This window comes from Lepidothrix coronata, unplaced genomic scaffold (assembly GCF_001604755.1).
Source record: "Lepidothrix coronata isolate B3197 unplaced genomic scaffold, Lepidothrix_coronata-1.0 Scaffold22, whole genome shotgun sequence".
NCBI lineage: Eukaryota > Metazoa > Chordata > Aves > Passeriformes > Pipridae > Lepidothrix > Lepidothrix coronata.
In genome coordinates this window covers 3677385-3701153 of record NW_016690202.1, presented here as the reverse complement: position 1 = coordinate 3701153, position 23769 = coordinate 3677385, and the positions used below count along the sequence as shown (strand labels likewise).

At 39.2% G+C, this 23769-nt stretch overlaps 1 protein-coding gene across 6 annotated transcripts in view; it reads left to right on the top strand.

Moving 5' to 3' along the window:
• The window catches only part of ARHGEF28 (Rho guanine nucleotide exchange factor 28), a 106716-nt gene that overhangs the window by 51060 nt on the left and 31887 nt on the right, over positions 1–23769 (top strand). For 5 of the 6 annotated variants that reach the window (XM_017808339.1, XM_017808338.1, XM_017808341.1 and 2 more), the window contains exons 2-19: positions 553–683; positions 3093–3370; positions 5861–6005; positions 7335–7446; positions 12200–12245; positions 12804–12927; positions 14279–14411; positions 14784–14839; positions 16306–16357; positions 16923–17070; positions 17172–17293; positions 18166–18306; positions 18770–19020; positions 19891–20013; positions 20403–20520; positions 21368–21622; positions 22537–22613; positions 23288–23466. In XM_017808339.1, coding sequence (XP_017663828.1) covers positions 633–683; positions 3093–3370; positions 5861–6005; positions 7335–7446; positions 12200–12245; positions 12804–12927; positions 14279–14411; positions 14784–14839; positions 16306–16357; positions 16923–17070; positions 17172–17293; positions 18166–18306; positions 18770–19020; positions 19891–20013; positions 20403–20520; positions 21368–21622; positions 22537–22613; positions 23288–23466 — 2411 coding nt within the window. In that variant the 5' untranslated portion in view covers positions 553–632. The remainder of the gene's footprint in view (positions 1–552; positions 684–3092; positions 3371–5860; positions 6006–7334; positions 7447–12199; positions 12246–12803; positions 12928–14278; positions 14412–14783; positions 14840–16305; positions 16358–16922; positions 17071–17171; positions 17294–18165; positions 18307–18769; positions 19021–19890; positions 20014–20402; positions 20521–21367; positions 21623–22536; positions 22614–23287; positions 23467–23769) is intronic. The other variant, XM_017808336.1, reaches the window with a different exon arrangement.

The window sequence follows — 23769 nt, the reverse complement described above, 5'->3', positions numbered from 1 at the left end:
GCAATTTTATTGGTGTTTTTTGTTTTAACAACAGTAATCTGATTTACTGGTTTAAGATTAGTATTTATGTGGCTGCTAATAGGTAGAATGCTTTAGGGGAATCATTATTTGACTGAAATTGAACAGTATTTCAGTCATATAATGTGTCAGATGTTAGATATTTAATGTATAATAATTATGCATAGTTCATCCCAACCCATAAATCTTGCCCTGTCTTCTTCTGCAATCACAAATCTCTGCAAAGTTCTAGGTTAGGTGGAAAATAGAAGCTTTTGCTAACCAAGGTACAAGAACACTTGGTTTTAGGTTATATGAATGATTCTGTGGTAACTTTTAGAGTCTTGTCAGCTATAGGCTTCTTGGAACATGTAGCAACTGTTAGGCAATTATGAAATGAGCAGGTTTTCGAGCGGTCCTACCGATATTACTCAAATTGTAATGCTAAGATTTGGTGCTTAATGTTTGACTTTGCCATTTTTATGACAGTATATATACATGAGAAGGAAATGGTTTGAGATGTAATACCATATTTTCCACATTTTTTTTTTCCAGAGCACAGACACTCTACCCTTGATCTTCTTAGGAAATTGAAGTATCCCCCTACTTTCTTTGCTGCAACCAGACTTTCTGCCATGCTGAGTGGAAGTGATGAAGTATATGCAAACTGCATGGTAGTAGACCAAGTAAGCTTATATTTGAACTTTTGGCAAATTTTTCTTCATCTTCTGTTTATTTGCATAATAGTAGGATATTCTGGATGTGCCAGCAGTGGTGCGTTGTCAGTTAGTGAAGTTCTAAAATAAAACCAGTAATACCTTACCCTTCTCAGCTGTATTTTGTAACCTATTTATAAGATCCCTTTTAACAATTTCAGTTGAAGACAGGAATTATTCTTCATAGCCTATAGGGAGAACCCTAAGGCAGCTCTTCCTGTCTCTTCTGTGTGTTGGTGAGCTAAACAGCGTATGCTTCTTTATAAGAAACATCAACCATATTACTTACTCGTGTGCACTTCGATTTCTGAATTCTATGTAAATTCATAGTAGAGGTGAGTTTGATGTTGCTGGATAATTTCAGAAGTTAATTATAAGCTCAGAGCAAACCTTATATGCTCAGTAAAAATAAGATATTGCTGAAGAGATGAAGCTGAAGTCCTGCAACTCTCATGGAAAAGTCAGGAGATTCTGATTTAGTATTCGTGTTTCTGATTTGTCCCCAACACTGGAGATGACCCAAAGTGTCCAGAGCAAGTTGTATTTGACATCACCGTGCTGCATCTGAAATCATCCTCCATGGTCACACTCGATATCATAATTTGGGCAGGGAAAACTAGTCTAACTCCTGGTTGTGTCTAGCTAAATGGATGCAAGATTCTGGTGGCACATAGCTATTTTTTAGTGATGGTTTAAGTGATTTATTTATTTGTAGCTTGCTGTGGGCTCTCCCTGGGCTGAAAGATGGAATATAAGAGTAAGAAGTTACCAGATCATAATGTTAGAAGTCTGAGATTTTGCAAGTGTGATTTTTTTCTTTCTTTTTATTGTCTCCCCTCCCACTCCCATTCCCTCAAACAGTTCACCCACTGCGTTCACTGTAGATCCAGTTCGTTGTGACAGCTGAGATGGAAGTTTAAGTCAGAGGCCAAGTGTGTTCAAAATGCACTGAAAGTTATAGAGAAATGCATGTAATAATGACCGAGGAGTGAGCAGCTGTCAGGGGGACTATAATGTACATTTGATTTTGAATAAGGAGGTTGGAAAGACAGAGCTACAGGACTGCATCTCCATTACAGAGGCATATGTTACCCAGGTGTATTGCTCAGGGGTCCTTCAGCTTGGATTGCTAACCTTTGCTTAATATGTGGCCACATTAAACTTTGTTAGATTGCTGATTTGGGCCAAGTTCTCCCTTAAGCACTACTCAGTAGGAGCCAGAGTGGCTGCTGGAGAAGGTCCCTCTGGTGCTGAAGGGGAACACTGCCCAGGCAGGAATAACTTTGCAGGGAGGAACAGCTGCGTAAGACCTGGGAAAAGCATTTTACCATTGTGCATCTCATCTGCACAGCACAACAGGATTATTTCCAGATCTGCATGTGCCATATCTTTGAATGAAAATGTGGGCTGCTGTAAAAATGCCAGCAGGTCTTTCTGTCTTTTACTAAGAGAAACATAATTAAGATGGAGATGAAAGCACATCTCAAGAGAGATGGGAGAGGATGAAGTCAGCAATCTGAAAGACCAGGGCTTTGCAAATGCTTGCAATCCTTCCTTTATTGTTACTTTTATACAGGTGCTTTTCAGAGATTGAATGTTTTCACTGGCAGTGTGACTTTTCAGTATTATTCAGCATGGGTTTAGATGACAGTACCCTCTACCTAAAAGACTAACAGTGAACTGTGTTTTAGTATCTTCTACATAGTCAATAGGAGAATTCAAAGAATTGTTACCAGAGTCTAAATTCTAATCCCTGTACCTGAGAAAATAGAATTCCCAACTCCATTTTTGTCTTCGTGCAACAGGAGGGGTGCTTCATGCCCATAATTGCTTAATGGCAAAAAATAAGAGTCTTTTCCCTTCCTGCCCTGGAGAAACTCTGTTCCAGGTCATTTTTGTTTATCTCAAAGCTTAGGAAACTGGTGCTAAAAATTTAAAAGTGCTCAATTTGTAGGCTGATTTTTCCAAATTAAATTGCACAGTGTTTGAAATTTTGTCCATCTGTCTCCCACACTAATGTATTATGCATATTTTTTGCTTGACTCAAGGTTACTTTTAATAAAATCTGTAAGTATGTGCATCAGTACATTTAGTAAAAGGTGTAGATATGAGGGAGAAATTCAGTAATAGTAATTAATTGTAATAGCAGAGTAATAGCAAATAGTAATGCCTTGCTATTCCAATTAGGGAAAAAAGTAATGAAAGGTCTAGAATCTCTTAGCCATGTAACTTGCCTTCAATTCATGTTGTATAAAAAGTAATAGGGGAAAAACCCCACAAAACATATACCCATAAATAAAATGGTAGACTACTCTGGTTCTTGTTTCCTGACAGTCCATCTTGTTATTGCCTCTTACCAGCATTCATTTTTACCTACAGACTGGAAATTTAAAGACTAACTACGTTTGTGGAGATGGTGTCAGCAGTGAAATGTGTCTGAATCCCACCAGCTCAGTTCCGATGGCTAAGAGCTCTTCATCTCCCTCCCTTGAAGAGAATGATCAATATATATATGTTCCAAATGAAGGAAGTCAAAGACCAGGATTAAGACATACCATTTCACCTTCTCATCTACATGTAGCAGATTTGTATCTTCCATTCAAGACCCGTGGATTTATTAAGGATCGGGGCCAACTTTATGCTGACATGAAAAGAAGGTATGGAATTGACTTGATAATATGGCCAGAATAAGGAATATTTATAACACCTTTTATTTCAAAAGATGAAGCAGAATCTGGAGTAATAAATATTTTTACTGAGGTGAAATCACTGTTTTGTATCACTGATATTTATTGTCCTAATGATCTGTTTCATAAAATAGCTATGAAGACATTTTTAACAAATAAAACTGTCCGTGCAAATGGATACTTTTATACCTTTTTTTTCCTTATATGCACGTACTCTTTACAAAAAAAAATCAGCCCTGTCACTGCCATTGTGTAATTTTTGTCAGAAACCAGAATTTCACTATGGTTTTCCATAGTAATATTTTCCATTAAGAAAATAGTCCCAAATTTGTGGAATTCTCTGAGAATCTTTCTATTCTTTGCCTTGGCCCGTGGGAGGACCAAGTTATTTCTGATTGCATATATATTTTTTATCTCAAAAGACACAGTGCAGACTACAGCTGTTTCTGATAGGTTCAGATTGTTTTCTGCTCCATTGCTGGTACACAAGGATTGCTGGCAACGGAGCCGTTTGTCTAAGGAGCCTCTTCCAAATGGCTTTAGCTTATGGTGAGAACTTGGCTTCCAAAATTCAGGGAATTTTGAAGATGAAACTATAATTTTGGTTTTAACAATTGGGTTTTAACAATTAATTTAAAATTTAAACAATTTAAAAATAATTTTTCATGATGAAAAGGCTTTATTGCTTCTCTGGATAGATAAGACACGAAATCAGTTCCTTCTTGTACAGGAGGAAATTTGAGTCTTGTTCCCAGCTTTCAAGAGTGTTAGGACTCGTTGGAGATAGTCTATGTAAAAACATATCAGATCTATGTAAAAACAATAGGGAAGCAGTAGTGTCAGCCAATTGTTAATTAAAGTGGGCAATAAAATTTTCTCTACCTTCATTTTGAGTTTCTTATGCAACTATAAGGTCCCACTAGGAGGAGTCTTCAACATAGATAACACAGGAAGTGTCAGACGAAGATTTTTTCTTTCCCAGTCTTCTTTTTCTTTTTTTTTTTTTGCTAACTATGGGGATATCATGCAGATTACTCTTCCTCTAGTAATCTACATGATCTAAGCTTCCTCTGCCTCTAGTCAGAAGCGTTTTTATCCTATACATTTTTAGGTACTCCCACTGTTTTAAAGACCTAGATCAGGTACCTGTATCAGAACTTTAAGAGTGTATATGAATTTCCAGACACATGTAATTGGGCTTAATATGTCATATGACATGTGAGTGATACAAATATTACATATAAAATAAGACTACCAGTGTGTAATTCTATTTTTAAACCAGCTTTTTATGTCAGAAAAATTCCCTGAGTGAGTTACCTCCAATAAATCATGGATACTTGTCTGTTAGTGTAAGCATGTATTGCCTTTTCAGTTTTAACTTGTGACAGTAACTGATAACGCATTTTAATAACTTGCTTCTGAGACATCACATGGGCTATTACTAGGCAACATTGTGAAATACTGTCTTTAGATTTGTAATAAGGAAGCGGTTTCAGACAGTATTGATAGATCTGTGCTTCAACAAAGTAGTGGTGTGTGAAGGAATTTTTATGCTATTATTCTTGGTAGGAACCCTGGCTATTTAGAAATACCACACATAATTTAAAGTTTTATGTTTGAAGGTTGGAATGTTATTGCAAGCAGTCAACCATTCCTTCCAGTTACTCTGATCAAGAGACCATGAACTTGGTCTTGCAGGTAACAGGACCCATCCTGGGAAACCCTGGTACTGCTGAGAAACCTTAGGACACTCTTCTGCTCAGGAACTCTTGCCAATCAAGTAGTCTCTAGGTGTTTGGTGTATTGATTTAGCCAGAGATTTTTCAGTCTGTTTATAGTTCTATATGTTTTTAAATTTATATCTTTTGAAATGAATCTTATAAACTGTCTTCATCTCTGTTGTTGTTTTTCTCTTTTATCCTCCATTGTAAAGTCACAGATGTAGAAAAAAATATGTCTGTGAACAGCCACATCATATCCTTCAAATATACAAATGCACAAAATGTCCATCTATACCCATGTATCTTAATACTGAAATCTGAGCTAGTTGTCTCAATTCTGCTTGTTGTCTTAGTTCTTATTATCATCTATATAGAGGGGCAGGTGCATGCATGGAACAAAACATTATATTTTAAGGGAAATGCTGAACGTGGGTCTAAAAGTCGTCCTTCAGAGATGGCTGGCTGTGGTGGGAGTCTGCAAGATCGTCGGTGATATTGGCGTCTGCACTGCAGATCTACAGGGCTGAGTCAGAGGAGTCCTGTAGAGTGACTGAGTACCTTGTCCAGGTGATTGCAGACCTGAGAGAGGCCTCAGAGCACGACTTAACTGACATAATGATGATGGTTTGGATTGTCATTGATGAGAGCATTCAGCAGTATCTTTGCTTTTTACATTAAGGTTGAGATAAATTGTTTATGAGAAATTCAGAGAAATTAAAGACTTTGTTGTCTGCTTCAGTTCAAGTCTCGATGACCTTGAAGTAGATGGTGGAAGTGGGGGTGCTTTGGACAGATCCCATGTTTATTACCCTCCCCTCGGCTCTTCAGAGGCCATGGCTTCTAGCAGAGATGGATTAGACTTATCTACCAGTCTCCAGCCCAAGGTATTTGATACTATGTTGGTTTGAATTGTTTTCCTTTTAAGTAAATCACTGAAACTATGTGAGAAATATCTGAATCTGAAGAGGAAAAATGAGTTCCCAGTTGGCACTGCTAGTGTCACCAGAGAACACTCATACAGGGTTGTGAAGCTGAAACTCCCTGATTGTGGCTGGGCTGGACAGCAGCTATGGAAATAGTGCATGAGATGTTGCTTCGAGTTCAAAAAAAACCCTGTCATTTATTGGAAGTATTTCAAAGGAAATATCTCAGGTTCAGTGAATCAGCATTTCCTAACAAAGATATTTAGTGAGGAAATTTTTAACCAGCTGTAGTTATGTGAAAGGGTAACAGCTTTGTAAAGTGTAGAACTGTCCTGCTGCCTGTTTTAAAACAATTTCTACACTCAGGGAAATTGAGTTGGGTTTTATACATTGAGCAATGCAAATATCTCCTCTTTGTTATGGTTTTCTGAAGTATCCTGTCTACGTTACCTTTCGTTAGACCATGGTGCCATTTCTGAGATCTTCAGACACATATAGAGTTATTTTTAATTTGTAGAGATTCTTTATGGTTTTTTTAGACACACTTGTTGCCACTGTAGAACTTTATCTGACCTTTAGCAAATGATTACATGAAGGAGAAAAAGAGTTCAGCATAAACACTGAATTCTATCAGGGCTACTTTTAAAAACAGTAAGATGAGCACTTTACAGGAGTTTTAGGAGTAGGCTCTGTTGAAATGTAAATGGTACATCAAAAATTATGGGATTTTCTTTCAAGCCTTACTGTTGACGTATTTGGGGATTGGAAAATGTTTTCATACACAGTAATAATAAAAGAAACCAAACAAACAACACAGAGGAAAGGGAAAGAGGTCAACTCCTTTCTTTGGAAGCTCTGACATTAGTAATTATCAAGGCATAGCCTTAGTCTCCATGAAATGTGTTTGAGGTATTAAAGTACTAAGATTAATGCCTCCATTGGTAAAAGAAGATAGTTTCGTCATCAGATATAATGGCCAACAACACTCTTTGGATGTGGCCTGTCACCAAACTGGAGAAGAATGTAAGCTTTCTCTTAGTCTAACTTGCACCCACAAGTCATTTCCTCTAACATACAAAAATTTATTGTGATGGAAATATGACAGACTTCCTAAGAATTCACATGAAGTCATCAAAAATTTTACTTCAACTCAAAGATTTAATGAAACCAGAAAACTGTATGTGTCTGATCAACTGCCTTTCTTTCAGAAATTTTGTTGCTGATTTTTTTGTTTCTGTTGCTGATGCATTTCAAAATGACAAAGTTTTAATTTGTTACAATTTCTTGTAGGAATGCACGGTGTTTGGGATTCGGTCACGCTCCTATTCCTGCTCCTCACCCAAAGGTTTGGTAGGAAGACCTCGCATTCCTCGGGACTTTGCAGTTCAGGATTCAAATCAAGGTCAGGTCTCTGGCACAGCCTCATCCCATACCTGCCTGCTTCAGTCCCAGTGCTGACAGCTTTACTCAGGCTTGTCTTGCACCCAGCTCACCAGTGTGTGGGTCTAGTAGCCTTTAGGTAGCCCTACTGTTGTCCCTCACTCTTCTCCTGTCTACAGCCCTGTCATGCCCTCCTCTGATACATCTGCTGATCCTTGGGAGGGCACACGAACTGGGAGAGCAATAATCACAAAGAACAGTGCAGGCAAGAGCAGTAATCTTCTCTTTGGAAGATTCTCACCCCAGCCTCCTGCTGAGCGCCTGACAAAGACTAGGAGGAAGCTCAGGATGACACAGAAGAGATGTCAAAGAGGGCAGGTGAATCCAGCTTCCCAAAGGCCCTAGGGAATCTCCGAAACACAGATGGGTGGTGGTCATCTCTACAGGCTGGGGAGCAAAATCCACTCTCTTCATCAAGTGGAGTCAGAGACGTCCCTGCAAGAAGCTTGTAATTTTTCACAAATTGTTTCTGACATACATTATTTCTAGACACAGTTTCATATTTAGAAGACAACCCACACTTTTTACAATGAGTGTATGTTTTATGGGTTATGTTTGAAAACCATGTGAAGTGTGAAATACATACACTGTGCTTTTCATACAACTCACATCAGTTAAAAACCACCTGCATTTCAAGAGGCTTGTCCTGTATAACCCTGTCAGTTGTTATACTTTCAGCTTGTCTCTCACTCCAGTATACCTTTAGTGGTCCAGTAGTCCAGAGCAAGAGGTAGGACATGTGAGTTACAGTGAACCAGATGGGATGGACACCCAGAGAGATTGTGAATGCCCCATCACTGGAAGTGTTCAAAGCCAGGTTGAATGGGTCTTTGGCCAACCTGGTCTAGTAGGTGGCAAGCCTGCCTATGGCAGGGGGCTTGGAACTAGGTCATAGAATTGTAGAATTATTAAAGTTGGAAAAGACCTTCAAGATCGTTGATTCCAACCTTTCACTGAACACCATCATGTCAACTAAACCATAACATTAAGTGCCACATCTAGTTGTATATTGAGCACTTCCAGGGATGGTGACTCCACCACCTCCCTGGGCAGCCGATTCCAATGTTTGTCTACACTTTCAGTGAAGAAATTCTCCCTGAGGTCCAACCTGAACCTCTGTGGCACAGCTTGAGGCCATTTCATCTTGTCCTCTTGGCCATTTTGTCTTATCTCCAGTTGTTTGGGAGAAGAGGCTGACCCCGACTTGTCTACGGCCGCCACTCAGGTAGTTGTAGAGAGTGATAAAGTCTCTTTTGAGCCTCCTCTTCTCTGGATTAAACAACCCCAGCTCCATCAGCTGCTCCTTATATGACTTACTCTCTAGACCCTTTACCAGATTCATTGCCCTTCTCTTGACGTGCTTCATCAACTCCAGTGTTCTTCTTGTGGTGAGGGGCCCAAAACCAAACACAAGATTTAAGGTGTGGCCTCACCAGTGCCGAGTACAGAGGAACAGTCACTGCCCTGGTCCTGCTGGCCACACTATTGCTGATACAGACCAGGATGTCACTGGCCGCCTTGGGCACTTGGGCACACTGCTGGATCATGTTCAGCTGCTGTTGACCAGCACCCTCTGGTCCTTTTCTGTGGGGACACTTTCAGCTACTCCTTCCCCAGCCTGTAGTGCTGCCTGGGGGACCCAGAACTTTGAATCTCATACTGTTGGCCTCGGCCCATCAATTCAGCCTGTCCAAATCCCCCTGCAGAGCCTTCCCACCCTCCAGCAGATCAACACTCTCATCCAACTTGGTGTTGTCTGTGAACTTACTGAAGGTGCACTCAATTCCCTCATCCAGATTGTCCATAAAGTATTAACCAGCATTGGCGCTGCTACTGAGCCCTGGGGAACACCACTGGTAATCAGACACCAGCTGGGTGTAACTCCATTCACCACCACTCTCTGCATCCAGCCAGTTTTTAACACTGTGCCCAGCTGTCCAAGCCGGTGGGATGTCAGCTTCTCCAGGAGAATGCTGTGGGAGATAGTATCAAAGGCTTTACTGTAAGTCCAGGTAGACAACGACAACATCCACAGCCTTTCACTCATCCACTAGGTGGGTCACCTGGTCATAAAAGGAGATTGACTTGGTCAAGCAGGACCCGCCTTTCCTAAACCCATGCTGGCTGGACATGATGCCTTGGTTGTCCTGCACATGCCAGGTGGTCAGATTAAAGATAATCTGTTCCATACCCTTCCTTGGCACTAAGGTCAGGTTGGCAGACCTGTAGTTCCCTGGATCCTCCTTGACTCTTCTTGTACATGAGCACCGCGTTTGCCAACCTCCAGTCATCTGGGACCTCCCTGGTTAACCAAGACTGATGGTAAAGGATGGAGGATGACTTGGCAAGCAATTCTGCCAGCTCTCTCTGTACTCTAAATGATATTTAGGGTCCCTTCAGACACCAAACATAAACATTCTATGATTCTAGGACACTGAACGTGAAAACATGCAAAATTGTGGAAATATTATCATTAACTTTGAAATCATTTAATTTCAAAAGCTGTTGTCAAGGTGAGACATGCAATGACTGCAAACCTCTTTTTTCCTTAAGAAACCATGTTGAGCTGTGCAGCAAATAACTTCTTTGCTGTTGCTCAAATTCACTGTAAGATGTCATGTCAGCTTGTAAGGAGGAGTATGTACTCAGCATGCAGCTATGTTGTATTTTTCCCTGTCACCTAAAGTATATGTAAGCATTTGTATTCAGCAGATCAGGGGAGAAGTCTCTGGCAAAACAAAGCAGAAGAAAAAATAGGAGGCATGTCACAGAATTAGAAGATGACAGATCAGCAAAGCCCTGTGGCATGTGCTTAAAACAGAATTCCTTTGATCCCGCAGCTAAAGGTATCACAACCCGTTAAGCTTCACCCAGACACCATTATCTGCCCTGACCTGATCTGTGCTTGGATCTGTTTCCTTTTCATCCTTTCTCCCCTTCCTCCTGGGACAGTCAGTGCTGGACCTTTACATATCTTGTGGAGAAGGTGGAAACACTTTCTCGTCCATACTTTGGAACCAGGCTGTTCTGCAGCCTGCACTACAGATGTGGTGTGATGCTGGGAGGGAAGGTGGCGGTCTGCTGAGATTCCTGCTGGCACTTCCCTGCCACCAGCACGTCCTGCCTTGTCCAGCATTTTGCAAGGATGGGAGCACTGAAGTGTTTGGCAACTGGCAGCGATGATCAGTGTCTGAGGCAGGCATAGCTGTATTCACTTCAAGGACTTGTATCTGCATACAGGACTAGCCCAGAAGCTTGGTCCAAGAAGCTAGGTCAAATAATTCATTCTGATTTCTGTGGGTTGTAGTGGGATTGTGTCTAGGTCTGTGTAAGAGACTGAACACAGAAAACCTGCCCCTTCCCTTCTGCCAGCTGCCAGCACTTTTGACATCTTGCTCAGGGCTTAGCTATGCAGGAGGGAGGCTCTGCTGACCTTGTACCTTGTGATGAAACATAAGCCAAAGGAGTTGGATGCAGGATGGCAACAGGATGGTGTTTTTCACACGAAGTATGAGAAAAAAGTGGGAAAGGACCATCCATTTCTGATGAAAACTTTCCAGTATGCTCAGGTCTAAAACAACTACCTGCTTTTCTTTGAGAGGGTATTATCAGGTTGTAACAGTAAAGGATTTGTCCCTTCTCTGTAGATGGTGTGCTCAAGAACAGTGGTCCATCCCTTCTTCAGGCCCTTACACTCTCTAAGTCAGTGTCTCAGCTCCACCCTTCTAGTAAGTACATCAGTGCCAACGCCCCAGTGCTGTTTTGCACAAGACTGTCTTCATGTCCCATGGATGCTTGGTGTTGGTTTCTTATGAAAGCATCCTGTAGCACAGGTTATGCATGATAATGAACTGAAATGCCCTTTTATTCTTGCTGCTTCTTTGGTAAATATTCTGGTTCTTACTAACCTGAAGTCTACATCCATCTGAAGAGATGCTGATTTCAGTGAAGAGTGTTTAAGTTTGTATCTAAAGAAAGATAGTCTGATTCTTTGATTTAGGCAAGTGTTTGAGAATCTTTCTGAACCATATCTGTGATAGCTTTGCTGAAACTGTCTGCAAAATGGAGTGGCTTCTAATTTGAAAATAGTCTCTGTAGATTTGGGCTTATTTTCTTCCAAAACAACTCAACTGAATATCTTATCTTTTTTTTTTTTTTTTTTGCGTTTTAGAGAGTTTGTGAAAAGTATCTCCTTGAGTCCTCTGTTTCTAGGATCATAGAATCATAGAGGATACAAACACATTAAACATCCTGTGCAGTACATAGGGTAGTAGTATTCTTCTTTGCATAGAGGGATTTAAATTTTTTTAATACTGTAGAAGAAGCTGCATAAGACAGGTAACTACGAATGTTAGAAGAATGTCATTAAGATATTTTACAACAAATTATGACAAAAAGCAAAATGAAGCATCAATCATTCAAGTCTGTGTTGTTTAGAAAAAAAAATGTGTTTTGTTGTTCTTAAAAACAGACTGTTTGCAGAGACTGGCATTCACTGATACCCATCTCAGTTCTGGCAGATTCTGTCAACTAAAAGTTTGTGGTATTAACCTAGGAAAAGCTGTTTCTCATGTGTGTATGTTTTTGCTTTCCTAATTTTCAAATGACATTGCAACCCTTTAATGGCGAGCTTATGGCTTGATGGAGGTTGTGAGTTTCAAATAAACCTGATGACCTTGCAGTCTGAGTGCCTGATGGCTGTTTTTGTCTTACAGAGCGAGCATACAGTCTGCCCGAGCAGTCCCGAGAGAAAAAGTACGGGTACGTGTCGTGGAGGTGCGGGGAACAAGGTGCTGCGCAAGACTGCCATCTAGGGAGCCGTGCGGGGAAGAGGCGTTGGCTCCCCTTCTAGCCAAGATGTGAGCAGTGATTTAAAGGAGCCCTCCCTGTCAAGGCCATCTGCGGGCACGTGCCTAAACCCTGTGCCAAGCTCAACCTGGCTCTCACTGCACACATCCTGTAGCAGGGATTTGCTGTGCACCACTGTGGGATGTGCTAAGTAGGGATGGGCTCCTTTCCACTGTGTGCCTCCTGTCCACTGTAGGAGCATCCAAACCACTGCAGTAAAAGCAACGGAGCTTTTGATACCAACTATAATCTAGGCAAGCTTGTTACACCTTGCCCAAGCAGAGTGGTCCATGGGCAAGAGTTCCTCCTTTTTATAGAGGGATTGCAATTTTTTTCATAATGTCTGCTGTACCCACAACAAAACATGTAATTATAAATGTTAGGTGACACAAGCACCATCGAGATTCTGCTGTGTGTTAATAAAGGGACTGTTCCCTCTGGAATGAGTTTTTTTACTGGTCTCTGTTTTAGGATTCAGGAGGAGGAATGGAATAAATATATTGTACCCTCAAAAAATGAGTCTGAAAAATGTAAAGTGAGTCGGACTTTCAGTTTTCTGATGAACAGAATGACCAGCACACGAAATAAATACAAGGTAACTTGGGATTTATGTTTATACTATTATGTATAATTATGTCACTGTAATTAAATGAATTATAGGCGAGAATCTAAATTTTCATGTAAAGATAATTTGTTTATTACAAAACCACAAGAGTAATAGGAAGAATCTTTTACCTTTATTTTTAAAATTTAAAACATATGCAGGATACCCTGAAATGGCCTTCATATTAAAAACCAGCTTTCCTTTTAAACAATAGCCTTAGATGAACAATATGAAGTATTTCCTCTGCCATTTTTTTATGTTACTAGTAATTTCATTTGATGATTTAGCAGAAGTTTAATTCTATGAATTGCATTTAAGAAATAATTTTCTTTGTTAAATAAAATTAAGAGATATGGACCTGTTCTTGGAATTGCTCACAATAGGTAATTAAGTACGTAATTTGTTGAATTTGACTTCTTTGAAGTTAATGGGACTTCTTGCATGAGTAAGCACTGCTTAGCATTAACAAGTTGGAGATTTGAGGCCTGCACAGCTGAACTTACGTAGTGTGGAAGGTACATTAGAACATTTGTAATTTGATTTTGAGACAACTTAGATTAATGGTATCACTTAACAGCTTGAGAGATGGATTTCACCTACAGGGTTTTTCCAGTTGGCCTTTTGGCATTTTTACAGGCTCCCTATTATGCCCTCCTGTGCCCCAGGGTATCCTAATGTTGCATGGATGTGAAGATGGTTGTGTGAGGTGATACCTTCAAGAGCATCAGCACTGGCCGCAGCCATACACTGGCCTGTGTCTGTGTGTTCTCCTAAAGAATAACTGTCAGTAACTACAAGTAGACTATATGTATACTTATGCTAAAAAGAGTACTGTAACAATAGGCAGAATTTATCAACTTCTTTACTGCTCATTAAGAATAGATTGTTTCTAATGTCTTCTAAGATCTAAAGACAACTTGTATAAATTTGCATAACTGTAGCTTTAACTACAGAGGCATGAGATGTATATAGTAGGGGATGTAGGCACTGATATTTGTTTGTGTGTGCAGTGAGTCAATAACACTGCGTTTAAATTTTATTTTCCGGCCCTCTCCTTTTTTTAGGTATTTAAATGTGTTTCTGCCAGTCTTCCTTGATAATGCTTCCTGGCTTAGCTGCCAGTGAAAGCAATGCCTATATCATTTTAGGACTTCAGCAATGTTGGGTGTAATAGTACAGTATGCTGTTGCAAGTCTTCCAGGACAGGGAATAAATGTTTTAGAATAATTTGCTCTTAAAAGAGAGTATTTTACTGGTTTGAAGATTGAATCGCTTTATCTTTTTTTTGAGTATCTTTTTTTCATTTATTTATTTTTTCCGGCTTCTGCTGTTGGGGGTGAAGACAAAAAATAAAGATACTAAAGATAAAGAGAAACTTAACAGACACAATTTTACAAATGGAACCTTCCCAGGAGTTATGCCATGTATGGTCTGTGAAAAGGCCCTCCTAGGAAAAGAGTCACTGCAGTGTTCTTGTAAGTAACTGCTGGCTTTTGCATGTGAATTTACAGTGTTCTGACTGCTGTTTTCAGATCCTGGTTCAGTGTGTTGTTTGAAAAAGAAACCTTGTCTATATTTGGATGTACCTACTTTATGTATTGAGCTGAGGTTGACAAGGGAGAGGGAGAAAGGACAGCAGGTGGCAGATTCAGTCCATGTTCTAGCTCTAGCTCATTAGGCAGAAACCTCTTCCTAGGCAGTGTCTGCACATCAAAGTATCCTCCTGACTACTTCAGTAACTGAATCTGGAGAAGGGGAGAAGGGAAAAACTGAAGCCTCAGGGCACATTTTCTGCAAACTGGGGGCCTTGTTTGTTGCCAGGCTTTGAAATGTCCCTTCTCTTTCAGATTGCAACGTGATTGTACATAAAAGCTGCAAGGAGCATGCTCCTGTGTGCACCAAGGTAACCTCCCATCTGATCTTACTGGAGCATACCTGCTTTCCAAGGGGTCTGAAAACATTATGAATGGAAAAAGAAAATAAAGACAGCCTGCCCAGACTCAGTATGCAAAGGGCTGCAAGGGTGTCAAAATGTCTAATGTGAGCAAACACTGTGCTTAAAGAAGAAGTTTTAGTAGGGCATCAAAAATGAATTTGAAAAGGTATTTATATTTTTGAAGAGTTGCAAGCTCAAATTGTGAAATGATGTGCCTGAAGGGTTACGAAAGGGATTGAAAAGAAAAGGTCAAAACCATAGAGAGATCCTTGTGTAGAAGGGGGGGGCCCATATGTTTGGAACAGTGGAAAGCACAGGTGACAGGGGCCCTGGGAGGTGACCTGATCCATCTCCTCACCCTTGAGCAGTCTCACTTCTAGGTAGCAATGTAGGCAGATGTTTGTTTGACCCATTCTGGAAAATCTCTGGAGAAGGTGATTCCACAGCTGCCTGCCTAGGCAGTCATTCCCAGTGTTCAGCTGCCACTACAGACAGGGCAAAATCAGTGCTAGATCTGATGGATACTGCCTTAACTGTTAGGTAGAAATGCATACATGGTGAGATTATCATGACAAAGACATAATTTTAAAAACCAGATGTGTAAGGCTTCTGCCGTCTTGAAATAAAATGGGACTTGCAGAGAAATATGCCACAGTGACACGAGTCATTTTTCAAATTAGTGGAGTGAGTCTTTCTGATGTAGCAAGGTTTTGCATCATGGTGGCTTGCAAGGAGAGCATGCTTCCATACAGAGTATTCAAGACAAATAAGCCTTAAACTGTCCATAAATCAAGTGGTTTTAATTTTGGTTATAATTGTCATGTCATAGCCTTGCACAAATTTCTGGGCAACTTTAGGGCATTAAGACAGCTGAACTGACAGCTTTAGTTACTGGAGCTGGTGGGTTATTTGCCAAGAGGTGCCCCCACCACCCGTCAACATCTCAACAAGAATGAGATGCAGAAAATGTTCACTGACCCACTTGAAATGAAGTACATGCCTAAGCACAGCAGAATTTTTCTACAGGTTTTGCAAAAGTCCACTTTGAAAGGGAGACCGATTCTGCCTTTAGTACCCAGGCTTCCTTAGATACCGTCCTGCCACAAATGCTTTGAGCTTATTTGAATATAAAGCCCTGAATGCGCACTTTTCTTGCAGCCTTCACAAGCAATACTCACATAGAGGAAGTAGAATGTTGTAATTCAGTGACTCTGCTTAGAATAAAGTTTTGTATTGTAGTACAAATAGTATTCTACTTCGAATATTGTTATCTACCAATAACTAATAAAATTAGTTATTGGAAGAAATCAGGACCATAATTTAGGACTACTTTTTTATAGCCCTTGGTGTGACAGTATGTGGAAGAGAGTTACTGACTTAACTGTTAAATGTGCTATCAGCTATACAATTTAAAAAAATTCTCCTTCTTTCAGAAATCCCAGGAGAGGTACCGTAATAAAAACAAGCCCCAAGCTGGTGTAACAAGTAAGTTAGGTGTAAACCTAACCCTTCTAAGTTAAACCTTGGTTAAAAATCATGGGACTGACAGCATGGACTTTGCTGCATCATTTGTGTTTTTATTTTTCATGTCAATATCTATAAGAAACCATTTGTATCTCCAATATGAACAGAATTTTTGAAGAGATTACTGTTGAATTAACTCATCTGCTACTAAAACAAGTGGAAATTTACCACATTTTCTGTCAGAACAAAAATAAATGTAGTCGGTTCTGTCTGAGTATGTAATTTACTTTGTGCACAAATATTTATGCACCTGTGTTCAGATTGCAATGTTAGAGCATGTATGATTTGAGATTATTTTCTTATCAAATAATATCCGTGATGGAGCTATTGCACTTTGCCTACAGGCTTATTGTTATATTCCATGAGAGAGCATTGTAGTCTTGTACCTCAGCAAGCAGACATTCTTGATATCTAGTGTAGGTCAATATGAACACCAGATAACATTTTCCTGTGTGAATTTAAGTGTACTGTTGATGACATACTCTTGGTTGTTTGTCAAAATGTTGTGTTGTGCTTTGCCTCACAGATTCCTTGCCTGGAGACATTCCACAAATGGTGATCTCCTTGGTGCATCCTTCTTCCTCTGTGCCTATTGGACTCTCTTATGGAAAGAGGGAAGCCTCACAACAGTCCTACTTCTTGTCTAAAAGTGTCCCCAGTGCCAGTTTCGAAAGGTAGAGGGGCAGCTGCTAAGAGACTATGCTAAATACATTATTCAGCACTTGTGTGAAAATTGAAACCACAAAAAATATGTGATTTTTTTTTTCTGCTGTAGAAGACCTACACAATTTTCTGAACAAGACTCTGAGACTAGCCCTTGGAGGTACAAGTCACAGTCTGAAGAGATGTTACAAGCATTAGGGACCTTTTCTTCAATGGATGCTTTTATGGTGGAAGGTGAGAAGAATTGCACAGATATTATATCTTGTAGCCTGTATTGGAAAGTGCAAAATAGAAAACCCCTTAACTGATATAGGAAGACACTTCATCTCCTAAAAGAAGGGCGCTTATTTTTGATAATTACAATGGCAGTCCTCATTAAAACGATAAAATACACATATTAGTCCTAAAATAGAACTTTTCTTCCTTATAACTATTTTATAACTTTTAGAATATTTTAGTATGTTGTTCCCATTTTAAAGTAACTGGAATAAATATATTTGCCATTCTTGCAGAATCAGAACAGCAATATACTTTTCTTCTGCACCCATCCAATCAACTCTTTTGACAGCGTTCATTGCAAAATGTAGACCTACAATACTTCCATTTCCTCAGTAGCCCCAAAGTCTTTCATCCTACTGGTGAATTTCCTCCTACAATAGTCACATAGCCTTGTGAAGTGAATAGAAATAGGCTTTTTCTATAGCTAGGTGTGAGACTGAATTTCAAAGCTGAAGGGAATTCAATCACATAGAATGGTGTAGATATCACTCACTGGACATCTGCTGTTGGAAATGTTGGATTTTATTTTTAAATTTTGAAAAGTTTCTTCAAGCAAAGAATTATAAAAAGGATTTCATCTGAGAAAAGAAGAATAAGGTATTTTTATTCTCTTCACTTCCTGTCACAAAAGCAGTTCAACACTTTGTTAATGATATTAACATCTGGTAAACTTCTTTGTTGTAAAGCCAGTGCCAGTGTTTGCAGAAGCCTTACCTATAGTTCAACCCTGTGATGTGTTGCTCTTACTATATGAATAGATCTGCCTGAATAGGACTTCCTATACTCTTCATATGCATGGTGTTAAAGAAATATAAATTTTGTCATAGATGATGTGGATTTGTCTCAGTGGACTGATCTCTGCACAGATGCAGAAGAGTTTGAGGCAGAGTCCTGGAGTCTTGTTGTGGACCCAATATTCTGTAGCAAGCAAGAAAAAGATGTCGTCAAGCGTCAGGATGTCATATTTGGTCAGTATTTCAAAACTTTGTGTAAGTTTAAAGCAATTTGTTGTATCAAATAGAGAGGGAACCTACATGGTTTATGTCCAGAACAATGAATTAAGCTCAAAACAGTAAGAAGATTCAAAGAAAATTTTTGCCATAAAATTTACGATGTGTCTTAGAACTAAAGAAATGGGTAGTAGTGACTACTAGAGACATACCTAATCTGTTTACAGAGTGCTTGGAGTTAAAAGGTACGTCATCCAATCCCCAGCTCAAGGAGTCGCAACCCCAGCTTCAGTGGGATGTAGTTGAGAGAACTGGGCCAGAGCCAGACAAATTAAGTCTTCCTCCTGACATAATCTGTTCTGTTCTAAGCTCACACAGGAAAAGGGATTATAATTGTATATTTGAATGTTACTAAAGTCTTAGAAGGTGTGCAACATATTCAGGTGATTACTACATTACTTTGTTTTCTTTTATACTTCAGAGCTGATGCAAACAGAAGTACATCACATCCATACTCTGCTCATTATGTCTGAAATATTCAGGAAAGGGATGAAGGAAGAACTGCAGCTCGATCACAGTACAGTGAACAGAATATTCCCCTGCTTAGATGAGCTACTGGAGTTGCACAGGCAATTCTTCTGCAGAATGAAGGACAGGCGGCAGGAATCATGTGAGGCAGGGAATGAACGTAATTTTGTCATCAGCAGAATTGGAGACATCCTTGTGCAGCAGGTAGACACATCAACTCTGTTAATCCTTTAAATGCTCAAGGTTCCCAATTTAAACAATTTTTCGATTCTAAATATTTGTGGGCAAGAAGACAGCTATAGTTGCCTCATAAAATTCAAAAACTGTCCCGTCCAGATTATTCAGGGTGAAACAGCAAAGAATCATTGCTGTCAGGTGACTGTGATGAACTTGGGATGAACTTCTACTTATGTGGTATGAGTGACAAGGAAAATGATGAACTTAGTCCCGTTTGTGGTGGAAGGCTGCTGTCATACCAGGGACTGCAAAATTGGATTCATTTTTTAAGGGATTCACTTTTCCTAACATCTGAGTAGAGGTGAGAAAAACTGACTGATGATGGAAAAGAAACTACCCATTTATTTCTTGTAGTGATCTCACTATACTGGTCACTAGAGAAGGAGTGGTCACAATGTGTTTGTTGTGGCTGAAGAATGGCTAACTAATGGCTTGCCATTCATGCTTCAGTTCCTTGCAATAGGGAGAATGTGGCTACTCACCTTCAGTCAGTCAGTTTTCTCTCCACTGAAATAAATAACTGAGCTGTTATCTTGTCTAGAAGCAGTGTGGAGATAAGCAAATAAACCTCAGAGAAGTTATGTTTGCAAAGGAAATGCTCTTATAATAACTGTTCTAGCTGTTATTGGCAAGACTGTAATGAGGTCGCTTGTGCCTTCTCAGGCTTATATTCCCCTTCTTGCTCCTAGAAACAGCTAGGCCGTTTTCATTCTGTAATGACAGAGAACTTGAGAAACAAGTAGCATAAAATTCCTTATTCGTACAAAATACATTAATTTAAGGTATACAGTTTCCTGTCTGAGTCAATGTTGAGCACAATTCACTTAATTTCTTCAGTTTTCAGAGGAAAATGCAACTAAAATGGAGAAAATATATGGAGAGTTTTGCAGCCATCAGAAAGAAGCTGTTAATCTCTTCAAGGAGTTGCAACAAAACAAGAAGTTCCAGAATTTTATCAAAGTAAGTTAATATGGAATCATGATCACTGTTGACAGAATGCCCAGGAGAAAGATACATAGGTTTTACTTGGATATAGGATTGGAATTATATTCCATACCTCAGTTTTAGTAGCTAATCAAAATGGCAAAGGTTTTTCCTCATTAACTAGTGAGCTGATAAATCACATTTTTCTTTCAAATTTTAGAGTGCTCTGTCATCCAGCGTGTATTACACACATTCCTATTATAGTACACCTCATCCCTCAGTGCAGCAACTGTTCCTTGGGGATGGTTCAGATTACCCAGCATTTGTTTTAACTTACTCTTATGCTTTTAGATCATGTCTCTTATCAGTCAATTGGTGGTTTCACATGCGTTTACTACTTAGGGTATATATTTGTATCTGTGCAGCTGAGAAATAGTAACCTGTTGGCACGACGCCGAGGAATCCCTGAGTGCATTTTGCTCGTCACCCAGCGAATCACCAAATACCCTGTTCTGGTTGAAAGGATATTGCAATACTCAAAAGGTGAATAAAAGCTAAAACGTTGCTTCATGTCTGAAATCCTAGTGCGTTTCTAATTTAAGGAATTTGTACAGCTACAATATAACGAAAGATTATCATCACTGCTCTGTAAAGATACAACCAGAGCAATGTAAATACCTACTGTTCAGTGTGTATGTAGGCTTTGTCAAGGTTGGGCTGAGAAGATTTCTGATATCCCAGTCAGGCAGAAGTCCAGAAGAGCATCCTTGTTTTAGGAAAAGACCTTGACTACAGGATGAGAACTAGTTCAGACACCCATCTGCACTTTTGGAATTAATTCTGGAGGAGTCTCTTGTAAGTAGGGCTAGGCAAACTTTTTGTAAATCACTTTCTGGTTTGAGAGCAGAGCTTGAATGACCTCTGGAATTTTGTAGAACAGTTTACAAATACCAAAAACTTACAGATATATACCCCCTAAATGAGCATTGTAGAAATTTGTATGTCTGAATGCAAACCCTCAGTATTTGCAATCCTGTTTCAAGGGTACTTTTCACTTAGTCATAAGAGTAATATACTATATGATTTACTTAGCCAGTAATTTTTTTTGAATGCTTACACCTCATAAATATGGTGGAAATTATTCAATGAGTTGTTTTGGCTGATGAATAAATCTGGGATACATGTGATCTTTTAATAGGCAAGTCAAACAAAGGTATATGCCTCTAATATTTCTAGCAAGTTGGTTGACAGGTTCAGCTTAAAATAACATATTTACCAATATTTATCAGTTTAAGCTTTTGCATGATGAGGATTTTTCCCAGAAAGTAAGGAATGACTTCTTTTCTTGAACACGCTGACCAGTGTCATGTTAATTTTTTGTTTCATACAGAAGGAACAGAGGAACATAAAGACCTGTGCAAAGCTCTTTGTCTAATTAAGGATGTGATTGCAGCAGTAGATTTGAAAGTGAATGAGTATGAGAAAAAGCAAAAGTTGTTGGAAATTCTCTGCAGAACTGAAAACAAAACATACACAAAGCTGAAAAATGGCCATATCTTTAGGAAGCAAGACTTGATGAGGAAAGAGAGGATACTTCTTCATGAAGGTTTAGTGTACTGGAAGACAGCGACTGGTCGTTTCAAAGGTATTTCATCCAAGCAGTGAGGTCCTTTAACTCTTCGTCTGCAAATAGTGTTTGAAGACTGTTTGTTTTAAGAATGAAAATACTTTATTACACTGTATTGCAAATAAGAATGTCTGAGGTAATGGTATTGCAAACGTGCCACTAATTGCTAGAAGAGTGGTTCCAGAAGCTGAAGTGGTTTGTGGGTAATCTGCATAAGAAGGCAAGTTCACATACAAAGCCATCTACTGCATTTCTTCTTCCAGTGCCCTCCTTTTAGTTTTTTTGTTTCTCAGTTTCATCTCATAACATAGAGTCTTACTTGCCCATTTTTGTTGTTCACAGTATTGGCCATGGAAAATAACTCATGAAAAAATCAGTGGTAATTGGACATCTGCCGTAGAAAAGAAGTTCTGAAGCCACATTTTCCTGGAGCACAATTTTTACATGCAAGCTCAGAACTGAATTTTTGGTGTTAATCACACAGTAGGGATTGGAGTTTTTTGGAGCTTAGTAATATTTACTGTACAACTTTATAAAGCTGTCTGCTCATTATTATTCCAGAAATACTTTTACCAGTATAATACTGTGCTGTGAGTGTAGTTACAGCATAGACAAAGTAAAATTTACATGAGAAAGTCGTTCCCAGGTGAATGGCTTAGGGAAGCTGCGCTGACATTGGTGCAAGGACTTCTTCTTTTCCTGGGCCAGTGCTCCAGCATGGTGCTCTGCCTGGGAGATACAAAGTGGTGATGTGCAAGTGCTTCATGCAGACCATTGGCTAATTCAGATATTTCCTATTTAGTTTACTGTAGGATTCTATGAGATATTTATTGATCAGGGCTTCTCCCTTTATAAAGATAAAATAAGAAATTATCTATAATTGTACTATCTTTAATTAAAACCCATGCTTTTCCTTTTCTCAAAATTTTAAGACACCTTGGCTCTGCTTCTAACTGATGTACTATTGTTCTTACAAGAAAAGGATCAAAAGTACATCTTCGCAGCTGTTGTGAGTATATTATCAAATATTTGAATATATACATTGCACATTTATTTGAATATTTCTCAAAAGTTATGTCCTTATCTAGGTTATTACCACATAATTTCTTTTTTTCTAAAATCCTGGTAGTGTATTTGGAACTGTAATATGTCAGTATATAGAATGTTAAGTTTATTTTCAAAAATAAATAATTTTCTTATGAAGAAGGATGAAAATAACAGAATTATATTTTTATTAGTGTCATGCCTCATCTGATTGTGAAAGTGGGAAGTGATACAGGCTCTTTCAGTTGTCTAAAATAAGTACGAATTTCTGGTTTTGTAAAACAAACAGAAGAATAATTTTAACTGCAAATGTAGTAGTAGACACACATAAAAGATATGAAAGGTAATGAAGTTCCCAAAGTATATAAATATAAACATTATATGAATACTGTGCCTCCATATCATTGAGTCTCTGAGATTTACTTTTTAGCACATAGCCAGTGCTTTATTTGTTCATAAACAGTATAACATATTTTAAAAAATAGCTTAAAAAGATGTCTGATTACTGAAAACTTTCAGTAGTCTGACTTTTCCAGGACTGGAATTAGTTCAATGAATTGAAAAATCATATTCTTCCTAAAGTGTGATGTTTGATAAGAAAGTCATTTGTTATGCATATGCTGTGACTGTTTCCCTCAGGACCAGAAGCCTTCAGTTATCTCCCTTCAGAGGCTTATAGTAAGAGAAGTAGCCAATGAAGAAAGAGGGATGTTTCTGATTAGCGCTTCATCTTCAGGGCCTGAGATGTATGAGGTCCATACGAACTCCAAAGAAGAGCGTAACAACTGGATGAGGCATATTCAAGATGCGGTGGAAAGGTAGGGGAAAAGGGTTTTGGTTTTCATCCTGGCAGCCCAAAGCAGATGGGAGGTCAGTTGGATGTTCCCGGCAGCGTGCTCTTTGTTCTGCATTGCATCTGTGAGATTGGATTTTTCTCCTAGCTCAAAGTTCACAGATGCCAAAACCTCATCATCAGTTCTACCAAACTTCTCATATTCCTTCTGGTTTCCTACTGAATCAGCAGATCCTTCCCACTCCTTATCAGACATCCTTCTGAGCTACCTGCACCTTTGCCTTTGGCACTGGATGTTTTCCAGAGTCCTGCAGGTGTCCCTACAACC